This window comes from Schistocerca serialis, chromosome 2 (genome assembly GCF_023864345.2).
Source record: "Schistocerca serialis cubense isolate TAMUIC-IGC-003099 chromosome 2, iqSchSeri2.2, whole genome shotgun sequence".
In the NCBI taxonomy this organism is placed as follows: domain Eukaryota; kingdom Metazoa; phylum Arthropoda; class Insecta; order Orthoptera; family Acrididae; genus Schistocerca; species Schistocerca serialis.
The window spans coordinates 298946014-298967464 of NC_064639.1; the positions used below are offsets into that span (position 1 = coordinate 298946014).

The 21451-nt window shown below is 37.4% G+C and overlaps 1 protein-coding gene across 1 annotated transcript in view; it reads left to right on the top strand.

The window, feature by feature from the left end:
- The first annotated feature begins 3037 nt into the window (after positions 1–3037).
- Positions 3038–21451, top strand: part of LOC126457068 (mediator of RNA polymerase II transcription subunit 14) — a 183043-nt gene continuing 164629 nt past the window's right edge. The window contains exons 1-4 of the mRNA XM_050093067.1: positions 3038–3191; positions 8246–8423; positions 8536–8668; positions 11224–11397. Coding sequence (XP_049949024.1) covers positions 8275–8423; positions 8536–8668; positions 11224–11397 — 456 coding nt within the window. The 5' untranslated portion in view covers positions 3038–3191; positions 8246–8274. The remainder of the gene's footprint in view (positions 3192–8245; positions 8424–8535; positions 8669–11223; positions 11398–21451) is intronic.

A 21451-nucleotide genomic window follows, 5' to 3' on the forward strand; every position in this document is an offset into this window, starting at 1 on the left:
ACTGGCGGTGAATCGAGGAAGTACAGTACATACTGACGAAACTAAAATGAGCTCTAACATGGAAATTAAGCGTTTCCGGACACATGTCCACATAACATCTTTTCTTTATTTGTGTGTGACGAATGTTTCCTGAAAGTTTGGCCGTACCTTTTTGTAACACCCTGTATATAATGGTCTGATCCACATTCTGCACATCTCCATATTTGAGCTGATAAACTGTCTCAGTGCACTCCTCTCTGTTCTTACTCAGTAGCTTTTTGTAACGCTCCTTTCATTCCGATACACAAATTATTTGGACAATAGACGACTTGTGTCTTTAATTCTGAATTTTTCAGTTGCATCATATAGTGTATTAAGTATCTTAAATGCATTGCAAGTTTCACCCAGATATACGATGACGGAAAAAAAAACGCAACACCAAGAAGAAATTGTGCGATATGAACGAAACTTGGTAGGTGTGTTTCTACATACGAAAGATGATGTCTATTCACATTTCGTATCAGTAGCAAGAGAATGGCGCGAGTAGGGCCGCTATGGTGATGCAAATCAGGTTTGTTTTAATACACACTGTAACGGTCGTGAGCTTAGTATGCCGCTGATGTTCTAGACTGCAACAGCCCAGTAAGTCGGCAATCGCATTGCCTGTCGGAACTCCATGGCATGGATTATGACCAAACCAAAGTCCTGACACAGACTTCCAAATACTGGGACTGTGTCATCAAAGAAGCCATAGAGATTAGAGTAAGGGAGCCACAACATCCTTAGCAAGACGTGGGAACCCGTGATCAACTGGATTAAGAAGAAAAAGGATATTTGCCAGAGTCTACCGACTTTGGGGGAGGAGGGAAGAATAACGAGAGCGGTGCAGGCAAACCCTCCTGAACGAGAAGACCTAGGATGCAGTGCCCAGACGGCGGGAGAACGGATCCTGCACCTTGACGGCATGCGAGGTGCAGACCGCACCGACTCATAGCAAGCACCTGACGGAGGAGCGGGAGGGGTATTGTCCTATATATACATGGCGCCGGCCCACCGCCGGTCAGTACATCAGCGCACCTGATGATGGCAACGTGGTCGATTGCCGAAATATTGTGTCCTATGCACACTCATACCAGGCTGTTCATCCGAGATTTATTTCATTATAAAATACGCCAGGAGAATCACATCAGATTAAGAGTGGACATCAAGCAAAGAATAATAGTGGGAATGAGAGAAGGAAATGCATCTATTCCCTCAGGGAGACACTCAGCTCAAATCAAAATCAGCGAATACTAAGATGAGAATGTATAATACAGTGATATGCCCAGCAATCATGTATGGTTCAGGAACATGACAAAATGAGAAAAGAAAAAACTATTAATATTTGAAAGAAGAGTAGTGAGGAAAATATGGGGACTAATCACAGATAAAGGAGAATAGAGAAGGAGGAGGAATGAGGAAATCTATCTCTTAATGCAACAATCAACAATACCAAAGAAGCTGAAGAGCAAAGGGATGGACGACCTGGCTAAGAACATGGCAGCCCTGGAGATTGAAGACCCCTGGAGGAACAAAGCACAATACAGAAGGGATGGAAGCAGTTTGTGGACGCAGTGTACCGTCTGCAGGGCCTATGCTTGCTGGGATATGTGTGTAAGTATGCAAGTATTTGTGTATTCTTTTGTGAGGAAAGTAATTTAATGCCCTGTTTCCTTTCATGTCTTCCTACAATCTCTTACTTTTTATCTACCCTGTCCGGTCATTAAAGTCTTCCATCAGATACATCTCCTTCTGTGTATTGATGTCACCTAGAACGATCGTAAAATCTTTATAAAAGGCATCTTTGATTATGTTATCTGTGTCGTCAGTCAGTGCATACAAGCCAACTATTACTATCTTGCACTCATTCTTCTTCTAGTTCTAAGGATATAATTTGCTAACCTGCTTCTTGCCATTTCTTTATGCTACCCTTCAGTTTATGACGTACTACGATTGATACTTCTGTCTTTACGCTTTCAATTTTACTAACTCCACTATAAAAATCGATATACTGACCACCTCTTTTACTTCTTGTACTCTTCATCTTTCTCTCTGTTAGAACACCAGTGCCTATTTCCACTCTTTCCAATTCATCTAAAACCTCTTTTCTCTTTGGTTTGAAACCCTGTACGTTCCAAACTGCGCAGTTCATTGACATTTTCTTATGCCAGGACAGTTTATCCAAAATTTCAACCTGTTTCCGAAGCTTACTGCTGAGATTTTAACTGAGATTAATATTTTTTCCGAGTGATGAGTTACTAGTTCGCCGTCTGGGCACTGCGTCCTAGGTCTTATTCCCTAGCCCAACACGTTAACTCCCAAACTAGAGGATCAGAATTTTCTGCAGGTGTTTATTCCCTTAGCCGGTATGTCATAGTTTTAAGACACTGGAAACTCGCCTTTCACCATCCTCCATCTGCTGCACAACGCTCAACCATTGTATGTCATGCATTGCCTGGAGCACACGAGGAGGACGTGGAATTAGAGCTCGTTGCCAGAACTGATAATTCAGTAACTTAACGCAGGCTGCGATGTCATCTTGCATACGTATGCATTGTAAGTTAAAGTTACAGAGCAAGAAATAGAGCTCAAATAGTACTCAAAAGTAGTTTTACTCATTCATTTCCTTTTCAGAAAATACCTCGTCCTTCGCCGATAGGATTTTTATTAACGTGTTTTTACGTCCCTAAATGATTTGTATGACATATGCATTTCCGTAACTAATATTTGGCGCAATGTTTGCTTTTAGTCAACGTTTCTGTAAGCTCTTGAGATGAAATGGAAATGAGGGTTTGGCGTCATTGGCCGGGAGGTGAAATTGCACCACTATATTTATGCCTCTACTGCTTATTTCATTTGACGCCATCTTCAATACAGTGCTAGTACAGAATCAGATCGCTCGTATGGAAACATTTACTGTCCTGGAAGCAGAGTCGACTTCTGTGCAGGCTGCGCAACAAGGGTAATGGTGACAGGATGCATGTGCAAGTTTTTGTTGTTTGTGGAAGGGCGACCTAACCAGTGCTTGTCAACTGAAGATGCAACGAAAAGTTTACACATCGCTGGTTTGCTTAGTAGTAGCGATCATGATTGTACGTGTTGTTGTTGAATGTTGATGTGTAAATATTAATGCAAGGGAAGTAGTTGTTGTTTTGGCTGATAAATGTAAAGAGGTAAGTGTTCTCATTACATTATATGTGTTTCAGTTTCTATTTAAGGGACATTAGCAAAATAATAATTTTTTAACTAGAATTGAGAGCTCGAAGCTTTTAATACCGTTGTCTTAAATGTGTGTAATTGCGTCGATAAACCTAGAATGTAAGCTGTAAGCCAAAAATAAGCTACAGTTTTACTTATTTAGGCTTCGTTTGGCCATTGATATGAAGATTGTCACGTACGAAGTTTTGATCTCATTGAATGTTTTTAAGAAACCGTCTCAGAAGTTCGTTAACATTTTCTTTTGCCAGGACAGTGTACCAAAAATTCCGTCCTGCTACCAAGGCTTAGTACTGAGATTTTTAGCAGAGATTAACTTTTTTCCAAGTGATGACTTACTAGCCAAACACCTTAACCCCCAATCTAGAGGATCAGAATTTTCTGCACGATCTCGGAATTAAATTTATGATAAGCTGTGATGATTTGACCAGAGACGTATAAGTTGCGTTAATGACGTTTGTAAAAGAAGGTCTCGATCCCAATGTACTCTTGTGATATTTTGTTTTCTTCAGTACAAACCGTAGTTATTTTTTATTTTTTTGTATATTTCTTACGCAGTTCTCATCGTGCTCACATTGTACAATTGTGTAGCTCGTAAGAAACACAGTCTATGTACCTATGCCTTGGTAATTCTATGTGGCAAATTTTCTATAGTACAAAAACTTACCCCGGCTTTTCTGTATGATTATCAGTAAGTCTAAGTTTGCTATGTTATCTCCATTTGCAGTGTCACTTGTTCTAGAATAATATTTCAAACTGAATTCTGCCCATTCCATGTTATATCAACCAATAACTAGGATTTGTAACCCTCCATTACAGATTTTCACAAAACTTTCCACATTTGCCTTGGACTCGTAACATTTACAGAGTAATTATGTTTTGATAATTTTGCTCTTTGAGAATGTCCATGGTAAGTGAAACTTCTCAAGAGACATACTCATAACTCAGGTCTTTATGAAGCTTTTTGATTTATAACTTTTCTCAGAAGTTAAGAGAGACTTATAGTGAAAAAGAAAAAGAAAAAGAAAAAAAAAAGCTATTACTTAGGCAGTAAAGCAGTTACAAAAACCAGTAATGTTTGTCACTTTCGCATTTATGGAAAAATTACAAGGCTGAAGATATTGCTCCAACATGCAGGGCATCTAGTTTTGCTCTCAAACAATTCCTAAGATTGTTCTCTCTCTGATAAAATAAAAATAAAGGTGAGTTTCACATGAATAGACACACAAATAAACTGGAGATCTAAATCATTTTTGCTGTGATGAAAAAAAGGATAATTCTCTGTTAGTTCATTCATGCCTGACACCCACTGCCTTAGATTTAGGGATATCAAATTAACATATTTAAATAGCAAATAAATGAACTTTAAGTGTCAGTAATTTATTTCATTTGAATAAGTCATTAATTTTTGAAGTATTATAATAGACTAAATCCTATTTATCTGTGCAGCTAACCACCTGCTCACAGTGATATGGAAGTGTTCCTTATATGCCTGTGATAGCGTGCTTTTAACCTGTACAGGTGTGAAAACATTGCAAAATCGTGCAATGTTCAATATCAGTGACGTGCAACACTCAGTCCATTTGGCCTCGGTTTATGTTTGTCTGTCTGTGAGGCAGGTCATATTTGTTTGCAGTGCAGTTAGAATTCATTTTCCATCGTAGTTACCGGCAAGCTTAATTAATGTTCCAGCAATGACAGATTGTTTTAATACATGATGCTGAAAACTGCAGCTTTGTAATTCACAATGAAATCCAAAGTTACCACTGGACAAGAAGCAGCTGAACAGTCCATTCTGTTTGAGTGATTAAGAGGAAAATAAACCGGTAATAGTAAATCACTGCTTTATAAGTAATGATATGGATCATGCTGTAGGATTTTTAAATGGTGCTCAGAAGGAAATGGTTGCCAAAATGATACCCATGAGTCAAGAAACTGCTTTATTTCACTGATGGATCTGCTACTTAATATATATATATATATATATATAAAAAAAAATCACTCCGTCTTCAGGCCACAAGTGGCCCACCGCGACCATCCGACCGTCGTATCCTCCTCAGATGAGGATGCGGATAGGAGGGGCGTGTGGTCAGCACACCGCTCTCCCGGTCGTTGTGATGGTTTTCTTTGACCGGAGCTGCTACTATTCGGTCGAGTAGCTCCTCAATTGGCATCACGAGGCTGAGTGCACCCCGAAAAATGGCAACAGCGCATGGCGGCTGGATGGTCATCCATCCAAGTGCCGACCACGCCCGACAGCGCTTAACTTCGGAGATCTCACGGGAACTGGTGTATCCACTGCGGCACGGCCGTTGCCTAAATATACAATTAGAAAAAGCCTTAATAACTTGAGTGAACACAAAATTGATTTTTCTGTTGACATTGATTATTCCTTTTTAGCTGGTAGCCGTGGCAAATCTCTGTGTGATTGAGTAGGAGGAACTGTAAAAGATATATTGAGAAAAGCTAGACTTCATCTAGGGGATATTGTACAAACAACAACTGAATCTGGTGTTCACAATTTCTGCAAGACTGATATTGACAAATTGCCCCCTCCCCCACCTTCTTAGAGAAAATCAATGTAGATTTTCTACACAAGAACCTTGAGATGAGGTTTTTGACAACTCATATAGTACCTGGTACCTTAAATTTTCACAATTACAAACACTTTCCTGTGATTGATTAGATATTAGAATAATAACTTGTTCTGAAAATCTTGGTTACCTCGTTGAATGAAAATGTCCCGCAATGGACATGCACTCATCCTCAACGAAACTGTTTTGTAGCAGCTTTATATGATGACAGGTGGTATTTTGCCCTCGTCAAGAATGTGATCAAGAAGGATATCCTGGACTGCTTTTTGCCCTCCCGCGTGGACCAGCAATGGCTTGAGAAGAAAGACTTGTTTTATACCTTAGGAAAACATTTTATGTAGTGTTGTTATACTTGATTGAACCACATTTATAATACTGTATTATTTTAATGGGAACAATATGAAGGTAACAGAATCTAATTTGTCATTCTAGATTAAAAATAGAGATACTACTAAAAGTTTTATTTCAGAATTCTAAGCATCTTCACTGATGAACACGTACATTTTAAATTTAAACATTTATCTGCCTAGAAAACTCGAAGGCCTAACACTCTAAATGTGCTGAGGACCAAAAGAAATGTTTTTTTTTTTTTGAGATTAAAAAAAAAACAGTATTGTATGGCTTATGAAATTAGCACACACAATCTATTGTGTTAATACATTTATTAACATCCAAGAATTATAAACTCTACTTCAAGTCCAGAGAAAATTGCATTGAATTGTCCAGAAAAAGAAAATTAAAAACTTGAGAGCAGAAGGTGTCTTACACATTACCTTTTTCAGACTAAATAGGCTAAGTCCAACAGAGCTATCAAGCTGTAATGGTTGACAAAATGTAGCCTACCTAAATATGAGAGGTGTAAACAGTATGCAACAAGTGAGGTGATTTTAATTTGTGCAGCAAAACTGATGTGTAGCTTTGTTGTGGACGACTTTATCAGCAGCAGCCTGGGATTCATAAAGTCCTTTTCTATCATTTTGAATGTCTTTGAATGGTAAAGAAGGGCATGCTGCAGTAATTACATTTCATAAACCTTCTTGCAGTTTTCTATTAGGGCAAAATTTCTGTCACGAGATAGGAAACTGTGGCCTGAAACCAGATACTTATGCACAATGAACATGTACATATATGTAAGTACACAGCTTTTGTTATGATGTCCCTTCAAATCACAAGATTCCTTTTGTTACCAGTTACATTGACAGCATTTTTAGTGCAATTCAGGACATGGAACAGACATGATGCTATGTTGTTAGCTCCACGAGACCCATCATCCTCATGCCACAAACACATTATTGCCTCACTGTTGTCATGAGTATGAACACAGAAATTGTAACATGAAAGGTGGTGTAAGTAGAACATATCCGGGCCTGTAAGAGTTGGAACAAACAATGTGGTCAATAGCCTACTTGTTGCAGATCGATTGCTAATGTACACATGTTACTTCCAGGCATAGTCAAAGACATCACATCATCATTCTCCATGTTAGACATTCCACTTTCTGCCTTCCTGTGATGCAGTTCTAGTGCTTTCTGAGCTTTTCTGTTCTCTGGTGAGTATCCTTTCCCCTCAATGTGGAACGAGTCATATGTCTTACAATTGGTCTCTGTAAATTTGACTTTAAATGCTTTGTATAAGCGACTAATATTAAGATCACAGCTGAGGTATTTTTTAGAAGACTTCCTTCTTCTATAATGAGTCTCCTTTCTTGGAACTGACAGTATATGTTACTTTATTAGTAGATATCACTATATTTGCAGCTATATGCACCACATCTGTTATCAGGGTACGACACTTGATCCATCTTCAGTTTATTGGTTAACGTTGCAATCCTCTTTGAAACACAAAATACGTCCATGAATGTTTTACAGCCTACTCTGGAATGTTCACCTTTTCTATCAGGAGCCATATACACTACACTTGATAGACAACAGCTGTTCTCAGACAAATTTGTATTTGTCTCGTGATTGAGAATGTTGAAGTGGTGCAATGTATCTATGAACAATTACATGCAACTAACATAATGCTGACTTTGAAAATGTGTAAGGTTGTTGGAAAAATAAAAGTGTGGTCAAGACCTAAGAAAAGTTATCAGAAGTGCTTCCAAATGGCTACATCATCTCACAGCATTTTCATGCAAATTGCAGCATTATTTGAGGTGTTATTGGTCTGCTCAGCTTTAGTTCTGGAATTTTTTATTAACAAGAAGTAGGTGCTAAGAATTTGAGGGTGTTTTTTCATGAAATCACAAATTATCTGTTTTCATAACAGTTAGAAATGCAATGCTAATAGATCTCTCAAGGGGCTTGAATATATTACACACCTGCTGTGGATTTGTAGACACTTTTGCTACTTTAATTTTTAAGTCAAGCACTTGTGCTTGCTAAATTTTCTGTGATGGATTAATATATTTGTTACAGATTAATTGGCAAAGCTGACGGAGGGAAATATGGCCCCAGTTCCTCTGGAGGGCCATCAGACCCCTGTGGCCAACAATGTGCCCCAGGAAGCATCCCGAGGGGGCTCCATATCCTTGGGAATCCTTATCGATTTCATCATACAGAGGACTTACCATGAGCTCACAGTTTTGGCTGAGCTGTAAGTTTGTAGTTTATAGGTTATATGACTGGGAGTACTCCTTGAACAATAAGAATAATAATTTTTTACTGTGTTTATTAAAAAGTACAAGTAACAAAACTTTCAATTACAGCTTACCCCGTAAGACTGACATGGAGAGGAAGATAGAGATTTATAATTTTTCTGCCAGAACTCGTCAGCTATTTGTGAGGCTGCTGGCACTTGTGAAATGGGCAAACAGTGCCTCAAAAGTTGACAAATCAGCTGTAAGTATAGTAGCTAAAGGTTAAAGTTGTGGTGAGCTTTCCATGAGGTGTTATAGCTGTTAAAATTTAATTACATTAAAGTACTGAATATCAGTAAAGTCATGAAAAAGGCGAATTTTAGACCAGTTTGCACTCAGTAAATGATATGTACAAGAAAAAAAGCAACCAGTCCAGTAATTCTTGGTGGAATAAATGTGGGTTTTGTCCAACTTCTGGTAGGGAGTGTATTATTTTGTAAGTTAAAGGCTGTGACTTTTTTTGTTGCATACTGCGGTTGTAGTTGTTAACTGGTACCACAGTGAATGATGGGAAGTGAACAATAGTTGGATGATTCAACACACTGTCAGAACCAGTGTGAAAATAGCATTTGATAAACATCGTGATGTGGACTGTTTGAAAATACATGTTGGCATAATCGAATATATTGTGTGGGATGCTTTCACATAAAACAGAATATTCTGTAAAGTTGAAACTGTACTGTTAGGTTTCTGCCTGACCATTGCCTTGGAAATCGGGGCGTTCTGAAAATATCCCACAAAGTTTTTAGGTTTCTGCCTGACCATTGCCTTGGAAATCAGGCTGTTCTGAAAATATCCGATGAAGTTTTTGAAACAGCAATTGAGCAGTCCGATACCACAGCCAGTTTTCCTCCAATCACATTTGTTGGATCTACCAACTCACAGCCAAAATAGAACATTGGAATATGAACCAATATTCTAACAAATCTCATATTCCCAGAAACAAACAATACAAAAAATAACTACGAACACCTGTAACCAATCTTATAATTCGTAATAGCCAAATCATAATCGTCAGACTTGCATGCTCCATGTCAGAAACAGAAGTAATCAATTCATATCTTCCCCCAAAACTAGTCATTAGATTCAGTAATTCTCATTGGCTACCGGATATTATCATTGATTGGTTATGGCCAGCAGAAAAGCCACTGACACCATAAGTGATTGCGCTTCAGTATGTAAAGTGTAAAGTCACTCAGTTTCCCACAATATGATATTTGTGAGAAAATTAATGAGACTGATTTTGTGACACGCCAAAGTTTTTTTTTATTTTTCTCAAACAGTAATATTGTCCCATCACAAGGGTTTGAATCAGGTGAAAAGGGGGGGGGGGGGGGCTGTGGAACAACGGGAATGCCTTTCGGGATCAAAAATTCTGTGATGAAAGTGTCCATGTAATGTGGGGCATTCTCATGATGCAGTATCTACTTGTCTGCCATATCCGGTCCCACTCAGTTCACCCTTTTCCTGAGCCTTTCAAGAACTTGTGTGAAACACAGTGGACAGTTTGTTGTGGAGGAACAAATTCTTTATGCATGATACCCGTACTGTCAGAAAAGCAAATCAGCATTATTTTGGTCTTTGATTTGTTAATGTGAGCGTTTTTCGGTTGAGGAGATGTCTCAATGTGCCATTTTGCACTTTTCTGCTTTGTCTCCGGATCATATTCAAAAATCCAGGATTCATCACCTGTGACGACATGACTGAACCATTCGTGGTCATTGGCAATCCTCTCAAGATGATCAGCTCACACATTTCTCCAGTAGCCCTTCTGCTCACTCGTGAGGTCTTTTGGTGCAATTTTGGCATTAATCTTTCACATTTGCAAATCTTCAGTCAAAATTTGTTCTACAGTGAAAGTGCTGAAGTTTAACTGGTCACCCATCATCCTTACATAGTTTGATCTCACAAGGGTACACAAATTTTCAACATTTCCATCGATTTTTTTAAGTTGAAGGTCTCCCTGAGTGAGGTTCATCTTCAGCATGTTCTCGGCCTTCCAAAAATGACTTATACCAAATGAGAACTTGTGCTCTTGATAAGGAGTGTTTCCCGTAGACCTGTTTCAACTTTTCAAAGGTTCCACTCAAGGATTCCGCAAGTTTAACACAAAACTAGACTGCAGAACATTGATCTTAATTCTGCTGTGCCATTTTTGTAACACACAGCAAAAATGCAACTGTGCTGATGGTGCTCTCAAAAATCACACCATAGCTGTACAGAGCTGTTAGTTGGACTGAGTACCTGGAAGGGATGAACACAACATTCTATAGAAGTAGAACAATGCAGCCTTGCCATATCACTCATATTGTTGTCAGTCTCATTACTTTTCTCACATACCTTGTGATATAATTATTTGCCTTAGTCCCATTTTTGGAAGTATTCTGTTGGTGCACATTGCATAACAACACAATTCAAGTATCACCTTGTTGCTTGGAGTAGTTTTACTTGTACAGCTTTTTTGAGAACTTGTGTTGTTGGAGTTTCATTCAGATGATAAATACAGGAATACCCTGCTCCCTGCACACCACTCCTCTCTATAAATCAGTCATATTACTTCATTGTCTCAGCTTTTTCCCTTTCAAACCTTACTACAGTGGTCTCCTGTATTCTAGTAAGGCAATTGAAATAAGGGAAAAACAGTTTCAGTAATGTTCACGTATAGAAATACACCAGTTAGACTGTGTATATTTTGTCTGAGTGTGTGCTGTTATCAAAGATTTTATCATGTGTCTTAATAGCTTTTTTCTTTTCTAGCAAATAATGGCATTCCTGGACAAGCAGTCTATGTTGTTTGTGGACACTGCCGATATGTTGGCTCGAATGGCTAGGGAGACTCTGGTGCACGCTCGCTTGCCCAACTTCCATATTCCTGCTGCAGTTGAGGTGCTTACAACTGGGACCTATTCTCGATTGCCTGCTGTTATAAGAGTATGTATTATGTCTTCCAATTTTTATTCCATTGTTATTTGATTATCCCCCTTATTTTCCCGTCTTATACACCATGAATTTTGTCTATCACATATGTATGTTCCAACTTAAAGCCATTAGTTTATCCATGTCCTTTGTTTTCATATGTAATGTGTTGTTGACCTTCTACACGAAAATCCTCATGCACCCAGATAGCATTCAAGATAGTTCACCATTTTGAACCAGACATGAATATGACGGGCCAGATGTAAACGTCACGAGTCAGATGTGCAGGAATGAAAGTCAAGCCAAACGTAAACACTCATGGGAATGAAATTTGGACCAAGCGTTAGCATTACCAGTCTAACCTTTGAGACTAACACTTGTCAGTTACGATTCTGGTTTAGTTTTTACCTTTACACCACATGGATTGGTCACAGTTCTTTATATCTACATTATAAATCAAGCTTAGTAGTGGTTTTGTACCTTTGTTCCAGAAGAAAAACTTAATACTCTCTTGTTGAAGATTAGGCGTTTACATGGAAGTAGTGATGAAGAATTCGGTGACCGTGACGTGATTGTAAAAAACGGACAGCGTGCTAAACATTTACTTATAGCGAGAAATACACTAATCATTTAGAAATATGCTGAGACTCGCTGCATAAAAGCTTCTGTTTCAAAACATTTAATTGAACACCCAGGATTATTATTATTATTATTACATTTGATGACAAATTGTGGGAAAAATTTGTTATGTAAACAAATGTCAGATAATAGACAATGAAGGGAAAAATATGGATGGTGGAAGGCTTTTTGATTGCTCATGTTAGAAGGCCAAAAATCCAAATGTCTAAAAAGACCAGTAGCAGAAACGCCAGTGTTTAAAAAAGTAATACCTCTTAACAGATTTAAACATATTTTGAGGTGCTTACACTTTTGCAATAATGAAACTGCTGACAGTACTGACAGTCTTTGAAGGATAAGACCTGTCATCAACCCTTGTAATTTTAAATTTAAATAAATTCACACCGTGGATGAAAATGCCAGTATAGGCACATCCTTAATGAGATATAAATGACATTTAGCATATGAACAATTTAATCCATTAAATGGAGCAAGATTTGAATGAAAAATTTACAAACAATGTGAGGCAAGTACTGGTTATTGTTACGTTTCAAAATATATTTTATATATACTGGCCATGACAAAACTGGTTGGAATAATAGGCACATCAGAGAATGTTCGTCATGTACATGTCAAAATCCATACTGAATAAGGGATGTACTTTGTTTCTTAACAACAGGTACTGTTTCCCCAATACTTTTTAAAATTGCACCAGGAAGATGCAAATGTTATCAGGACAGTATACAGCAGTAGCCAAAATATGCAAAAAAATATATAAAAAAAAACTTTGTCGGGAAAGGCAAGTGTGACAGGCGCATGATATCAATGAAACACAAAAGAGTAGAGATGATTGAACACATAGACAAACAGCTTAGAAAAACAAATCAAACAATGGAAAATCCAGGATGGAATGTAACAATATTATGAAAAGGAAAGTTGCTACTCTTGTAACTCCCCGCAAAAATGAAAGATAATGCTCAAATGTAAATGGACATAGAGCTAAGTGTAACCTCCCAGAGAAATTTTGAAACACAATAATTGAATGTTAACTAGAATACAACCTAATGTAACCTCCCAGCAAATAAATTTAATGACAATGAAAATGAGAATCGCAATCTGACTCAAGATGTAAGCTCCCACAAAAATAATAAAAAATTCAATGCTAATGAAACTTCAGTGACAATGAAAACTAAATTAGACCGAAATGTCGGTCTTTGGCCCTGTGCAAAAAATCAGAATTAATTTCTTACCTCATTGAAACTGCATGTCAAATTTCTGCTCTTATTGTTGGCCCCGGCTTGGAGGAAATGCATCGCAAGTAATATATTTTTTTTAATTTAACTGAAACTTTTCTTTAAAGGAAATGGAAGGAAATTGTTGGTTCAATTAAATGGTTCTTTTGTTAAAAATTGCTTTGAAATCAAAATTATTATTGGGGCACTTGTTGAAAATTAATTACAATAAATGAACTTTACATTATCTGATGTGCGCAATGCAGCTTGGTTACGTTAATTAACAATATACCTCATTCAGCATCTTGACCAGAGACCCATGTCAACGCCTGCGACTGCGTCCCCCTCGCGACCGTACTCGACTACTAGTGCTAACAGACTGCCATTAGCAACTGAACTGCGCTACTGCTACCGACAGACTACTGTGGCCTACTGCTACCGACAGACTACTGCTCGCAACTCTCGCGGTCAAGCGCAGACTAGGAACGACAAATAGCTCTCTGGTCAGAGACTCTCAATGCCTCGCCATTGCCGCCACACAACATACGTGTTTCATAACCTTCCACTGGGGGGGCAAAAATTTGGCAGCGATGGTGAGTCATTTGGACTTGCCATCGCAAGAAATTTTTTATTTTTATTTTTTTTTTAACTAATTAACTTTACAGTTACAGCATATATGCAGATACAGTACATGAATTAAATGTGGTGCACATGCACCGAGTACCAAACATATTAGACAATGACAAAATGTGAGTCCAAAACATATTAGCAAATCAGAAAAATGTATATACAAATTATTTGATAGATAAGAAAAGTGCACACGCACTGAATAACTCTTTAGCATTTTCAGAACAAATAAACAGAATGGCAAAAAATCATGTTGACAAGTGACATGAGTGCACATGCACTGCAGTTCAGAACTTATCAGCAAATGAGGAAATGTATATACAATAAGTAACAAATGACATAAGTGCATACGCACGGAAGTATTGAACATATCAGGAAATCACAAAATGTATACAGAATGAGTACAAATCATATTGAAAAATGAGAAAAGTGCACAGGCACTGAAGTTCAGTAGAAAGCATATTAACACATGACATAAGTGCACATGTACTGTAGTTTAGAACATATCATCAAATCAAAAAAATGTATAGGTCATGAATATAAATGATGTTAGCAAAAAATGATCTTCACTATGTGACAAGAATTAGGATAGGAAAGGGAAGGATTGCATCATGGTTGTAGCACTTTAGATTGCACATAGCTGCTCTGAAAGTCCATATCTTTCCACAGAAGTACAACACCAAGTGACACAATTTGAAGTTCTTTTTCCATTAGTATTTATCAGCGTAGCCAAGACACTGAAATGTCGTAGTAATCTTCCATGTTATCATTTTGGCGGTACATCAGGTACACCAAACAGTGGGACCATAATAACATCTCCATCGCTCACGGTGGTGGACAGCATGTCGTGTCAACACCACGCTCTTACAAGGCACACCAACGTAGAATTAGTGCAAAAACCAAATATAGTGCTCCATGATCAGGAGGATGTACAGGACAAATGGATATTGCAGTAATTCAGGGTAGTGAGGTCAGAAGATGAAGGACATTACGTCACATACTAGTCTAGATTAGGAACTACATTAGTAGTTTGCGGCATTCATAGCCCAGTTATTGAACATTTCTGTACCATGTATTTAGTATTACAGAATAATGTTCATAAAATTAAATTATTGGCATCATGGGTAATCGTATTACAATAAACAGCGGCAGTCTTTGGCCAGTTACAAAGCATATTTAGTATGACAGAATAATGTTCATCAGAAGTCTTCATTAAAAAAAAAAAAAAAAAAAAAAAGAGTCAATTATTGGCCTAGCATTAACATAATACATTGAGTTATACAAATTATTGGCACTCATTGGCCAGGTATGAAAAGTCATCATTGAAAACAGGAGCTCATTAATGGCATAATTAATTACATAATTCATTTAGTGACATTAATTATTGGCACTCAGTGGCCAGCTATAGAACATGAAAAATCATCATTGAAAACAGGAGCTAATTAATGGCATAATTCATAACATAATTCATTTAATGACATTAATTATTGGCACTCAGTGGCCAGCTATAGAACATGAAAAATCATCATTGAAAACAGGAGCTAATTAATGGCATAATTCATAACATAATTCATTTAATGACATTAATTATTGGCACTCAGTGGCCAGCAAGTATTGAATAGTATAAAACATTGTTCATCATTCAGTATTATTCAGATCATTAAGAAGTCATTATTAAAAATCAGTTAATTACAGTCATAGCATTAATAATCATGGGAATTATAAGTCGTCTCATTACAATAAACAGTGGCAGTTATTAGCCAGTTACAAAGCATTGTTTTATATATTTTTTTTGTATCATTAAGAAGTCATTACTGAAGTGACATACTATTCAGAGCTGATCAGCATTACTCAGAACTCTCTTAAACTGGTATCATTATTTGGGACTGGTAATACATTTTTTGTTAGCAATGCATTGCTTAGGGTAATTATAGGGGAAAGCAAGAAGAAAAAATTTGTTTCTGGTTTGTTGGTATAAATGAAAATGTGTAACGTCATCTGTCATAAGTCAGCTGTGGCAAGATTATGAAACAAGTAGAGTATATGTAATCACCTTCATAGATTTAATGAACAACTGCTTATAGCACATTAATCTCATAAATAATTTCTCCTGCAAAAAATGTATAAAAATGGATTATTAAGCTGAAAAGAGAAATGCATTTTATGCTGAAAAGTAGTGAACTTCGAACTAACAGGTAGTGAAATGTGTATAAAAAATGTGTTCCATAGCTGTCCTTTCCAAAACCTTTAGTCATTATACTATGCAATATAACACCTGCTGTTAAAACGAACTGCAACAAATACTTAAATAACTACATAGCATAAATATAACTTCAACATTATCCTCATCAGCAAAGAAAACTTCATTATCCATATCATCATAACTCCATTATCATCATCACCTGTAAAGAAAAACTTCATTATTCATAGTAGCATATCCTTCATCATTACTCTTCATCAGCATTCATTATCATCTGCAAAAATCACTTCATTATTCATTACACAACTATTCCTTATCTCTAGCATATTTCATCACTTAAAACTAGGATGTGTAGTTCTGTCTGACAGCTTGCATCAATCACCTTGTATTCTGAAAGAAAAAATTACTTAAGACTGCTATTCTACGATGTGTATAGTATATTCTTGTTAATGCTTGTTAATCCTGATCCATTTACTCTTCCTCATAAAGTTATTGCATCTTCTTTCGATCATTCCGTAGGTGAAGTTCCCATTTCTGTGTAATTTATTTCCTTTACACGTTATTTTTTTCTGAAAATGATGAACAGAGTTTAATATCGTGCATTTACATCATATACTCACTAAATAATGACTGGTTTAAGGTAACATAATTAAGCATACAGCATAACATGACAGAAAACGTAATATGTCAAAGACATTGACAGTGTTCAAATGCAAAAAAGTACACAGAATATCACAATGCAGCAGCAAAAAATGTAAAACAGTCACAATCTTGAGATGTCATAAGGCAAAAAATGTCAAAGTCGACTGGTGGTTGCTATGTCTTCACCATTTCATAATGCATACAAACAAAACATGAAATAATCGTATATATATATATATAAGAAAGAAAAAATGTGATGTTCGTTGTGTTCAGCTTGTATGTAGTGTAGTTAATAGAGGCAATAATTAAAGCCTTTAATGGAGAAAAAATGTAATGAAATTAACATGTCATTAGATAACATTGCATAATTAGTCATAAAATACGTAAGTGTCTCTGGAAAAAAATGTGCACAGTCTGATATATAACGACAAGAAAAGCGACCTGCTAACCTTACCTTGCCGGGCACTTGCCGAGAAAAATACGATAATCATCAGTAGTTAGTCATGTGAATATAATTGCATAAGTGGTCATAAAGATTAGTAAATGGCATCATAGCATGTTACATCATAAAGTGGTTTCATTCAATAAACGGTTTAATGTTTGAGATATGGTGATTGCCTTTCGATTTTCTGGTTCTCAAAGTTTCGACGTGTACAACATTGGGGTGAGGGATGCTGCGAATCCGATATGGACCTGCGTATAGAAGTTCAAATTTACTGCACTTACCTTTTATTCTGCTGGATAAATAGTGTGTACGTACTAATATCTTCTGTCCAACGTGAAAGTCTCGGCGCGTACAAACCTGTTTTTGTTGTCTCCTCCGGCGCTCTGCGGCATGTTTGATGTTGTTCAGCGCAATGTCAATTATTTCGTGGTGTCTTAGTCGACAACAGGTAGGGAAGTTTACTAATTCTTTAATTTTGTTTGGTGGTTCAACGTTTTTCAGTATAACAGACGGAGATAGCATAGTGGATTCATTTGGAATGGAATTAATTACATCTTGGAATGAGAGTATGTGTGTATCCCAATTAATATGTCTTTTGTGGCAGTATATTCTACACAGCTTACCAATTTCTTTCATTAATCTTTCACAGGGGTTCGAAGAAGCATGGTACTTGGATATGTAAATCGGAGAAATGTTTCTAGCTCGTAACATACGTGTCCATGTAGCAGAACGAAATTGTGATCCATTATCGGAAATTACTTTCAACAAAGCCCTACATGAAATAGAAAATGTTTTACAAATGCTTTCGAAACAGTTTTAGCTGTAGCTTTGCGTAACGGAGTGAAAGTAACAAATTTTGAAGTGAGCTCAACAGCGACAAATATGTAGCAAAAACCTCTGTTAGTTCTCGGAATCGGACCAAAAATGTCTACAGCGGCCATATGTTTTAATTTAACAGGTACAATGGGATATAAAGGAGGAATATGTGAAGTGGTGTCTGACTTAGCTTTCTGGCAAATTTTACATGACGCTAAAACTCGTCGTATACATTTCTCCATGTTGGTAAAATAACAGTTCTGTCTCAGTATAAGAAAACATTTTCTTGCTCCGTAATGTGCATAACTTAAATGAGTGTACCAGATTAATTTGTTAACCAGTTCGTCAGGAATGCATAATAACCAGTTGTTGCTGTCAGGATGAGAGCGGCGAAACAGAATGTCATTGCGTACAGTGTAATGGTTTCTAATCGTAACATTATTCCTATCTTGCCAAAGGTGTTTAATTTCTTTCCACACGTTGTCTTTATTTTGATCTTTTGCTATGTCCTGTAATGACGACGACATAAAATTTTCAAATGCTACTTGTTGGATGTATATAACGCTGAAATTTCCTTTGCAGAAGTTGGTTGCGACGTCTTGCTGATTGTTGCTGAGAGAACTGGATAGTGCGTCTGCTATAACATTTTGTGTGCCGGGAATGTGAACTATTGTAAAATTAAATTCTTGTAAATAAAGTTTCTATCTGCTTAACCTGTCGTGCGTAAATTTAGCTGAAAGTAAGAATTGTATCGCCCTGTGGTCTGTGTAAACGGTCGTGTGTCTTCCATAAAGAAAATGCCTAAATCTCGTGAAAGCCCATACAACGCATAATGTTTCAAGTTCTGTAACAGAATAATTTCGCTCAGCAGGTGACAGAATGCGGCTTGCAAATGCGATGTTTTTAATTACTGTAGAACCATCTTCTTCAATTTCCTGGAAAATGTGTACGCCTAAAGCGGTGTTAGAACTGTTGGTGGCAATGGAAAAATTTCTGGTAAGATCTGGGTGCGATAAAAGTGGAGCATTCAACAAAGCATGTTTCAGGTTCACGAATTCAGAATGTGCTTGCTTATCCCAAGACCAAATAGTGTTTTTACCTGTTAATTTAGGCGTGTCTAAAGCAGAGTGATGAATAAATTTGCGAAAAAAGTTAATTAAGCCCAAAAAACTGCGTAATTGTTTCTTCGTCGTAGGAACAGTAATGTCACGTAGAGCTTGAAGTTTTTCCGGATCAGGTGCAATGCCTTCTGCTGAAATTACGTGTCCAAGAAATTTTATAGAAGTTTTACCAAAATGCGATTTACTGAGATTAACTGTGAGTCCTTGTGCATGAAAAGTTTGTAACAGACGTTCAAGAATCATATTGTGTTCAGACCAGTTAGCTTCTGCGATAAGAATGTCGTCTACGTACGTCGTAATTCTGTCCTTAAGTTCTGTTGGAAGTATTGTGTTCAAACCGCGAAGCTGCTGAAGAAATAGTTAATCCGAATGGTAATTTGCAAAATTGATAACAGTCGCCAAAACAGAGAAAAGCTGTGTATTTTCTGCAATTCGGATGAAGTTGAATTTGCCAAATTCCCGATTTCAAATCTAATGTCGAATAAATAGCAGTACCATGAAATTTCTGTAAAAGTTCCTCTAAAGTCTGTGGTCGATCTGTTTCATTAATAATAATGTCATTAATGTGACGTGAATCAAGTACGAGGCGAAGTGAGCATCTTTTTTCTTAACAATGTTGTTGTTGTTGTGGTCTTCAGTCCTGAGACTGGTTTGATGCAGCTCTCCATGCTACTCTATCCTGTGCAAGCTTTTTCATCTCCCAGTACCTACTGCAACCTACATCCTTCTGAATCTGCTTAGTGTATTCATCTCTTGGTCTCCCTCTACGATTTTTACCCTCCACGCTGCCCTCCAATACTAAATTGGTGATCCCTTGATGCCTCAGAACATGTCCTACCAACCGATCCCTTCTTCTGGTCAAGTTGTGCCACAAACTTCTCTTCTCCCCAATCCTATTCAATACTTCCTCATTAGTTATGTGATCTACCCATCTAATCTTCAGCATTCTTCTGTAGCACCACATTTTGAAAGCTTCTATTCTCTTCTTGTCCAAACTATTTATCGTCCATGTTTCACTTCCATACATGGCTACACTCCATACAAATACTTTCAGAAATGACTTCCTTACAGTTAAATCAATACTGGATGTTAACAAATTTCTCTTCTTCAGAAACGCTTTCCTTGCCATTGCCAGCCTACATTTTATATCCTCTCTACTTCGACCATCATCAGTTATTTTGCTCCCCAAATAGCAAAACTCCTTTACTACTTTAAGTGTCTCATTTCCTAATCTAATTCCCTCAGCATCACCCGACTTAATTAGACTACATTCCATTATCCTTGTTTTGCTTTTGTTGATGTTCATCTTATATCCTCCTTTCAAGACACTGTCCATTCCGTTCAACTGCTCTTCCAAGTCCTTTGCTGTCTCTGACAGAATTACAATGTCATCGGCGAACCTCAAAGTTTTTATTTCTTCTCCATGAATTTTAATACCTACTCCTAATTGTTCTTTTGTTTCCTTTACTGCTTGCTCAATATACAGATTGAACAACATCGGGGAGAGGCTACAACCCTGTCTTACTCCCTTCCCAACCACTGCTTCCCTTTCATGTCCCTCGCCTCTTATAACTGCCATCTGGTTTCTGTACAAATTGTAAATAGCCTTTCGCTCCCTGTATTTTACCCCTGCCACCTTTAGAATTTGAAAGAGAGTATTCCAGTCAACATTGTCAAAAGCTTTCTCTAAGTCTACAAATGCTAGAAAGGTAGGTTTGCCTTTCCTTAATCTTTCTTCTAAGATAAGTCGTAAGGTCAGTATTGCCTCACATGTTCCAGTGTTTCTACGGAATCCAAACTGATCTTCCCCGAGTTTGGCTTCTACTAGTTTTTCCATTCGTCTGTAAAGAATTCGTGTTAAGTATTTTGCAGCTGTGACTTATTAAGCTGATAGTTCGGTAATTTTCACATCTGTCAACACCTGCTTTCTTTGGGATTGGAATTATTATATTCTTCTTGAAGTCTGAGGGTATTTCGCCTGTTTCATACATCTTGCTCACCAGATGGTAGAGTTTTGTCAGGACTGGCTCTCCCACGGCCGTCAGTAGTTCCAATGGAATATTGTCTACTCCGGGGGCCTTGTTTCGACTCAGGTCTTTCAGTGCTCTGTCAAACTCTTCACGCAGTATCATATCTCCCATTTCATCTTCATCTACATCCTCTTCCATTTCCATAATATTGTCCTCAAGTACACCGCCCTTGTATAGACCCTCTATATACTCCTTCTACCTTTCTGCTTTCCCTTCTTTGTTTAGAACTGGGTTTCCATCTGAGCTCTTGATATTCATACAAGTCGTTCTCTTATCTCCAAAGGTCTCTTTAATTTTCCTGTAGGCGGTATCTATCTTACCCCTAGTGAGATAGGCCT